This window comes from Anguilla rostrata, chromosome 11, assembly GCF_018555375.3.
Source record: "Anguilla rostrata isolate EN2019 chromosome 11, ASM1855537v3, whole genome shotgun sequence".
In the NCBI taxonomy this organism is placed as follows: domain Eukaryota; kingdom Metazoa; phylum Chordata; class Actinopteri; order Anguilliformes; family Anguillidae; genus Anguilla; species Anguilla rostrata.
The window spans coordinates 29831104-29839958 of NC_057943.1; the positions used below are offsets into that span (position 1 = coordinate 29831104).

The 8855-nt window shown below is 39.9% G+C and overlaps 1 protein-coding gene across 1 annotated transcript; it reads left to right on the forward strand.

The window, feature by feature from the left end:
• The first annotated feature begins 2077 nt into the window (after positions 1-2077).
• Positions 2078-8814, forward strand: agmat (agmatinase (putative)). The gene is made up of 7 exons (XM_064299283.1): positions 2078-2534; positions 4584-4786; positions 5307-5355; positions 5641-5836; positions 6557-6736; positions 7974-8058; positions 8542-8814. The coding sequence occupies exons 1-7, from the start codon at positions 2191-2193 to the stop codon at positions 8613-8615; spliced, it is 1131 nt and encodes a 376-aa protein (XP_064155353.1). The 5' UTR covers positions 2078-2190; the 3' UTR covers positions 8616-8814.
• Positions 8815-8855: the final 41 nt, after the last annotated feature.

The following is an 8855-nucleotide window of genomic DNA, read 5'->3' on the forward strand; positions in this document are numbered from 1 at the left end:
AAAGAACATCTGACATAAAATTAACTTAAAATAATGATCATGTTTGTAATAGTAGTAACAAGAACCAATTTTATGAGTATAATTGAGAAATGGCAAAAAATAGATTGATATACTATGGAAAGGTTATGCTTTAAATAATTAAATGATTACACTCAAGTAGAATATACAAAAGAGTATATACTTATAAATAATTGTGGTGATTACACATTGATCATTTTTATATTTACAGTGCTATTTCTATGTGAAAACTAGTTATTACAATCACTGTAGGGGAAAAAAAATTAAATAACTGCAAAATTGGATGCACACATTTTATTTTTTAAATATAACAGATGCCTAGTGCCTACTACTCAAAATTATTTATGAGTGATTTCTACTTGACCTCACCACACACTACTGACATACAAGCACGCAAATACAGTATAATTCCCAATGCCAAGGAGTCTCAACAGCCAACCTGTTCTCACGACCCATTCGTATCTATTCAACAAATTTCCAGCACCGTAAAATTCGTACTTACAGTCTCCTCGCATCACATGATATCATAAGCTTATAAATGTACATTTGAAATTCAATATCAATGTTGGCTTACCTTTATTGATTCACTGGAGAAAGAACAGTGACAGATTTTCATTCTGGTGTGTATGGATCTGAGAAACTTGTGAAGTCACATTATGTGAGGAGACTGTCATTCGTAGGTCAGTGAGACCAGGTTGCGACTGCCATCTACTGGATTTGCTGCCAACCAGTCCAGTATTGAGCATAATATCTTCTCAGTGGCTGCAAAGACCAAATGTGAAATTTTGGCCACTTGTCACCAGTTTAAAAGTCCCAGAGACTATAACAGCTGGTGTATTCAGTAAGACACTCTTGTGACAGTCTCTACAGCACAGCTAGTAAGGGTTGCCCGTACTTTATCCAAGCAGACTAGGTTATTCTGGTGACTGAATGTTTTGACTGGTGGAAAACAGTAAGTAATGTTTTTTTCCTTTTTCTTCTATCACTGTTCCTGTGGCCATACAATTTCTGTTGTTTTCAATCAGTCCCAGATAATGGTTCACCCTTCCCAAGATCAGAGGTTTAGATAATAGTTCATTTCACTATTATGAGAGCTTGTCTCATGATTAAGTTTTTTTTTTTTTCTTTTTTTTTTACTTTGGAGACAATAGAATGCTTCCATGAAGTGTTTCATACATAAACAAAAGTATCATCTCACATAGGGATGTGCATAAGATATTATTTTATAGCAGACAAATTAAATCATGTACAGAAAGTATATGCCTTACTCAGCAAAGCAAGTCAACGACATCCAAAAGGTGCATCCAAAGAGAACTGAACAACAAGATTCAAATGCTCAGTAAATCCGGATCTTTGACCTCCTATTATATGTTTGGATTAAAAATTGATCGGGTTTAGACATTAAGATCATTGAATCACCCGTAAAGATTTTTTAAAGCAAGAAACGTCATGGCATTCTCAATAGTGATATGAATGCGTAAAACTGATGACCAATTTGAAGTTTTTATAAAGTTGGTACACCATTTGTGTACGAAGACCGTTCAGGGTCAAATATCCGGGTCACTCAAACTTAGTACAATATAATTTTAATACTATACTACTTTAAGCTATTTATTTGGGAAATTGCTTTAAAATCGTGCACGTCCAAATCCTTGTTTAAAAATGTATGCTAAACCTCAAATAAATATATTTTATATACATAACAACCAATTGTAGTTCCTATACGTTTGCTCCCGTTTTCCAGGCTTTGCACTACTTGAAATGAATTCAGCACTGGCGTTTGCGATAGCTCAGGCTCAGGCAGCGTACAGAAGTGACCGGCGGAGGAGTAGCCAGGTTGAAGGGGAACATCCTCTTTGTTGAAAAGAATTATACTTTTATAATAATAATATTAAATACTCTCAATGAGTAAACTCAAAAAGACCCAAGGAAAATGAACTAGGGTTATTGTGATATGTTCTTTTAAAGATTTTCTATTGTCAAAATGCAAGTGGGATATTACGGTAGGTTATACATTTTTTTCTCGACGATTGGTTGGACTCTCCTGACAACCCCAAGGGCTCCTCCTTCCTACAATTCGGTTCCGCTGTAGCTGTCAATTAAAACTGTGCGCTTATAACTGCGAGTTGCACACTTCTGTAAGCAGTTTTATTAGACCGATAAGCACGCACCATGTTTGCCCTTTTGAAAAAAGTCAGCAATAGAGGTGTTAGTGTTTTCGAAACTTCGCTGTTGAAGAACAGTATTTCAGAAATATCTTCCTTGACTCGAGCAGCACGTCAAACTTCTGTGTGCGGTGGCGAAAACCTTGCTAATTCAGCACCAAGCAGAGATCTCAAAAGAGGATTCTCGGAGAAAAGGCCTTATAATGTTCCTCCAAGTTCCGAATTTGTTGCCAGGGTTTCTGGAATTGCTACAATGGCAAAGTTGCCTTACCAAGAATCTGCAGAGGGACTTGACGCTGCGTTTGTTGGAGTCCCAATCGACACGGGTACTTCTAACCGACCTGGGGCAAGGTACAAAAATCAGTAACCTTTTCTCTGAATTTCTCGGTAACCCGTATGGTGACCATATATTGGATTTTTAAAAATGGAATACAGGAGCAGGCGGGTGTTATGAATATAAAACTGAATTATTTGTTTCTATAAGGTCCATGGAACGAGCAAAACCTGCACGTTTTTATGAGTTTAGAAATCTGGACGAATATTTTCGGTCCCAGAGAGAAATGTCCGTGAAGATTGACGTATATTCAGCCTACTTACAGAGGGTGTCAATAGCAGTCAATAGCAATAGCAAGGCTAATTTAGTAACGTTTATTTGTCATGTCATTTCCGTTAATTTGCAGAGGTCCAAGCAGCGAAGCTGTTGGGACCATGTTGTATTGTATTGTTTCTTTGTTATAGCTGCTTTTTTAAAATGATAACTTTTAGACTCATTATACCATGCAAACTGCAATTTCACAGACTGACGTTGGTCGGAATTCCACCTCATTTGAATATGATGCATTTTGGCAACGTGATGGAGCTACAGTATGATAACCAAATTAATGAACACGAGCCTTCGGGCATGAGCATTAAAAGGACAGCCTGGGCCTGTAACAGAGGCCTCACTTATAAAACTTTGTGGATGTTTTACACTGGTGAGGGGTGCTGTCAAAGATAGGTAGCCAGTCGACAGTCTCTCTTGAATGTTTATGAACCAGTCTTTGTCCAGCCTGTCGGTGAGGCATAATCGTTTAGTTTGTTTTTAGATGTGTTTGGGTAGCCTGAGTGTGAGACAGAGCACGAGAGCATGTATGCCACTAAAAGCATGAGAGTTGGGATACCTTTTTTATTGCCATATTAGGCTAGTATGATGTAACTAGTATAGACCAATAGCTCATAAATACATAAAATATTTTTAACCCCTTTGCCCCCATTTTTAATGCAAGCCTCAAAATGACATATCCAAAATAAAATAGTTACTACTCTTGAACCCTTTGTACTACATGCATAATCCTGATCTCTTCTGAGAGGTAATTCCAAAGTGTGAAATACAATATTTTGTATACTGCTTACTCGTGGAAGAAGTGTGCTGAAATTGACTCCCTTTCCCTCTGCCTCTCACCGTCCTCTGCCCTCTCCCTCCCTCCCCACCACCCTCTCCTTGCTCTCCACTTGTCACCTCTGGCAGCAGCAGGTCTGGAACATTTTAGTCAAATCCCCTTCCCCCATCAACATGTCAAACACGTAAAACAGTTTCACATGCCATATTTATTATTCAAAATCAGGCCTAGTTATAAGCGTATTGAATAGTAATGAAAAATATTACCACAACCTTATTAGGTATGAAGTCTCAAGAGAGTTTTTGCGTAACTTTCTCAGCATGCCTGCTGAAAAAGTTAAGTTTTGTTTACGCAACAGAAACAATGCGTGTGTCCTTTTATGCAAGCGTAACAACCTATACACTGTTAGAAACACAGTTTCTTTGGCTTCACAGCTCTCACTGCAATAGCTTGCTATTGGCAGGCTGTGTACTGGGAGTTATGCCCTCCATGTTGAATAATTTCTTGTGCACGGTATGTCCCATTGGCTATATTGAGGGGTTGCTTGGCCAGTGCTGGTCAGAGAACCTTGTACATGGGCTCATCTTGTTCTAAAAAGTATACTGTATAAAAACCGGAGATTTCATATGTGCACAATACTGTTGGCATGTATGCCATGGAAAAAAAGACAACAATAATAATTCCTGTGGAGATTTGCTAAGTAAGCAATGAACATTCTTCTGATGTTTCTCCGAGTTAGCACGTTTTTTGGACTAAAGACTGCTATGGATTTTATTTGCTTGACCCTCCTATAATAATGATACCAACATAGACGTGACCTGTGTCTTCTGTGGTTTTCCCACATTTTTTAAATTGAAAAAATAACAATATGGGCATATTTTTTTCAGCCAAATTATTTTCATCATTTCATGGTAATGTGTACACAGCTGTTTTTTTCGTGCTGGCCTCAGTTTTCTGAAAATAATAATCTGTTAAACTAGTAATAAAATTCTTATGGTCTTAAGCATGTTATCTTCTGTAGGTTTGGTCCACGACACATCCGGGCAGAGTCGGCCATGTTGAGGCCGTGCAACGCGGGCACAAGGGCAGCTCCATACGAGTCCTTGATGGTGGCGGATATCGGCGATGTAAACGTAAACCTGTACGACCTGAAGGACACCTGCAAACGGATCCGCGAGGCTTACCGCAAGATCGTAGCCACAAAGTGCATCCCGTTAACAATGGGTAAGAATGCATCTTTTAATCATAATGTTGAACTTTTGTTATTGGTGAAAAATTGCATGGTATTTTTAAAGTGTATAGTCAGTAATGCATTATTTGGTAATTATTATTATTTGGTAATATACACCAAACCAATGTTTTTTCAACAAATGTACAAATAGGTGTTTTGATTATCAGGGTTGCGGTCAATTCCAGTTTGATTCATTCAGATAAAGAAATGAACTGGCTGAGATGGCATGGAATTGGGCCCAACCCTGTTGATTAGTTCATATATTAACCTACCAAATATGCAAGCTAGTTTATGATTTTTCTTAATCAACTTTTTTTTCTAAACCTTTTATAAACTTACCAAAGTCCCAGTACAAGTAACCTAAAGCTTGACAATTATTTACCAATTTAATGACTCCATTTATGCCTTGGCTAGATAAAATATAATCTTTTCGTTGAGCAATATTCTGGGTCTATGACACAAGATTTATTTTGCGAAGTTTGTAACTGGAGTCCATATTATACTCTTTCATAGGTGGTGATCACACCATAGCATACCCGATTCTTCAAGCTGTTGCTGAAAAGTGAGTGTGTGTCTACACTTGTACACAGACGAATCACCTAACTCTGTTTAACACCCTCCTCTGTTCACAACAATGACAAGACAAAATGCTATAAGCATGCAGGGTTGGAGTCAGTTCTCCTTCAACTCAGTGAGTTCAAGAAATGAATTAAAATTCAGTTTATCAATTGGAAAAGTGCTTGCGATGTCATGTACAGATTAATTTCCTGGACTGATGAAATTGAACCGTCTCGTCTGGACGTCTGCAAGGTTATGAGATTTGAAATTTCAATGTCTGTGCTGTTAGATACGGTCCCGTGGGCCTGATCCATGTAGACGCCCACGCCGACACCGGTGACGTGGTTTTGGGGGAGAAGATAACCCACGGGACCCCGTTCCGACGCTGCGTGGAGGAGGGGCTGCTGGACTGTCGGAGGGTGGTCCAAATCGGCCTGCGTGGGACCGTCTACACCCCGGATGGCTACCACTGGAGCCGTGAACAGGTAAGTCACCTGAGCCTCAAAAAACATTTTAGCCCTTTTTTTGTGTGTGTGAAGACCAATCGTGTGAATAAGATCATTGTTGCTGCATCTGTGGCTTTACATAAAGCAGCTTAATAAACTTTTCCTGAACTGGCCTCTGTTCAGATGATACCACTGCTAAAACCTCTACCACCGTCCTGCTAGAGTAGAAATTCTGTACCAGCTAATATAGAAATGGAATATTTGCATTACATTCATTTGGCAGACACTCATATGCAGAGAGACTTGCAGACTTGAAAACATGAATGAGCAACACTGCCGGATATAGCGAACAGCCGAGCTACTCCCAGACACGCGAGCGCATATGCAACACCATTAAAGCTCTAAATTTTAGTTTACTTACACCGAGAACCATAATAAAAATCATATTCACACAGCTAGTATCCATATAGAACCATGTCAATATCTGAAAGTGGCAATAATTAGTATATATGCCTATACATTGTAGCGTTGTGCCCTGCGATAGGTTGGCGGCCTGTCCTGGGTGTATTCCTGCCTCTCACCCCATTGCACGCTGGGATAGGCTCCAGCACCCCCCGTGACCCTGCCCAAGATAAGCGAGTTTAGATAAAAGATGGATGGATTGTAGTGTTGCATTAGCTTGATTGTATTGTTAGCATATTGCAGTGTAAGTATATTGCAGCTGTATTAATAAGCGTGGCTCGGTGTGTCCGCGTGCAGGGCTTCCGTGTCGTGCAGGCGGAGGACTGCTGGCACAAGTCGCTGTCTCCCCTCATGGCTGAAGTCAGGAAGCAGATGGGAGAGGGCCCCGTCTATCTCAGCTTCGACATCGACGCCTTGGACCCCGGCTTTGCTCCTGGCACCGGCACGCCCGAAATCGGTGGGCTCACTCCCATCCAGGTGAGCAGTAGTTCCTCAGACCTATGTACCTTCATTATTTCATGCATTTCCTTAAAAACCAAATGCGGGGAATCTTTTTTATTTATTTTGTTTTGTTTTTTTTTGTTTGAAATGTTATGTATGTCTTGAGATGATTATCACAAAGAGTATCTGTACCAAATTGGGTGCTTCCTTCTGCTACTAAACCATTTGGCCTGTTTTAAAGCTTAATATTGTCCTGAGTCATATACTCCAATCGTGGACTTGATATCTAGTCATGGGATGAGCTTAACCTTAACTGATCTGTAGACTGATCACTCCTTGGGTGTGTTTTTTTGCCTTCTGCCTTTCTAATCATTAACATACCTCTCTCAGGTGAATATGTAAGAAGTCACCCTATTTAGAATGCTTTTTTTGTCCATTTCTGGTGTTTAAAATAGTGTAAAAAAATGTTTTTAAAATAGGCAGTTCTGGGAACATTGTTTCATATTTGCCTACTGGAATTTCAGTATTCTCCCCCTCAGGTCATTCTGTTGCTGCGTGTCTGAGCCTGCTTGTGTGCCTCGATCTGAAACAACACGTACAGGTCCCTGCACACACCCGGGGGCATATACTTGACTTGGCCATCACTGACTCTGTCCCCGTTATCAACCTTAGGTTAATGACCTTGGTGTGTTTGACCACGTGGCTGTGTCAATTGGCCTTGTCTCCTTACCTCCTTCATCCGAGACCAAGCTTCAAATGTGCTTCCGGAACCAGAGAAAGAAACTCAGAAAGAAATGCTGTGCCAGCATTTAAGAGGAATATCACCTTTTGGGAACCTTAGTGCTTTTGTGGTAATTTTTAATTTTCGCTTCAAAAAACCTTTCAGGGGTCTGAAATTTTGGGCATCCCTTCTGAGATGGTTCTATACATTCCAAAGAGTTCTATACGTTCCACCTCAAGGCGAGATGGGCCTACACTTGACATGCAAAATTACGGCCCATACAGCTTGCATGTCAATTCTCAATTGCTCTTCAAGAGACCTGTATGACGCAGAGGTCTCATCTGCGGTTATTTACACAGTCAAACTCAAGTCAAAGCAGCCACTCCACATCCTTGCAACCTATCTCCATTTTGGAAAGAAAATGGGGAACAAACAGGCCAAAGCTCCCACTTGGACTGGGTTTTTAAGTACTTTTAATGCCACCTACACTCCTTTTAAACAGAGCTGTCCTGATTGGTTTTGCTTGAGCATCTCTCTCCTGATTGGTTTCAGGGACTGGAGATAGTCCGTGGCTGTCGAGGCCTGAATCTCGTTGGCTGTGACCTGGTGGAGGTGTCACCAGCCTATGACACCACAGGTATTCTACCTCCAATAGCAAAACAGCATGTGTTTATCATCTTTAACATTGTGGGTTGTGTCCCTCTATATTTTAGCCCTCCGTGATAAGTGTGATCTCTGTGCTGTGTATCATGCTTTAAGAAGACCACACACGCATCGATACGCCTAGAATGTGAGATAGGTAGTCATGCAAAGCAGCCTATGATTAGAATACTATACCACTGTACCAAAGATTGTGGTCACCTGTTTAGTTCTGCTGGCCCTACACAGGTGGCAGCTACTCAGATTATGATTGAGAAACTACTTGGTCATGAAGAATATATTTTGTGGTCAAGTGCAGAAAATTCCCATAAGAAAAAAGACAACAGGGATGGATTCAAAGCACAAAAACGCTTTCCTACATTCTCTCACACACACATACCTATGTCCTACAGTATATATCTCTTTTTGTGAAGATAATCATAGCCAGAAAATTTCAGAGGCTTCTCTTTGTTTTTTTCAGGTAATACTGCTCTGACTGCTGCTAACCTGCTATATGAAATGATGTGTGCCCTTCCAAAGATAAAATGCTACTAAAGTAGTATGCTAACGATACGCTCAAGATTTCATTGCACAGTCATACAAAATCTGAAAATTCTAAGCTTCCATAAATACCCTTACATTACAATTTATCGTAAAACGAAATTCATCTTAAAATGACACATATCGGCAAAGCAGTCCAATGAAGCGACATGAATGGGCGACAGAATTTGAGATGTAAAAAATAATATGTAAAGCAAGTAATGATACAGATGAGGAATATGAAAATGTTAGTAA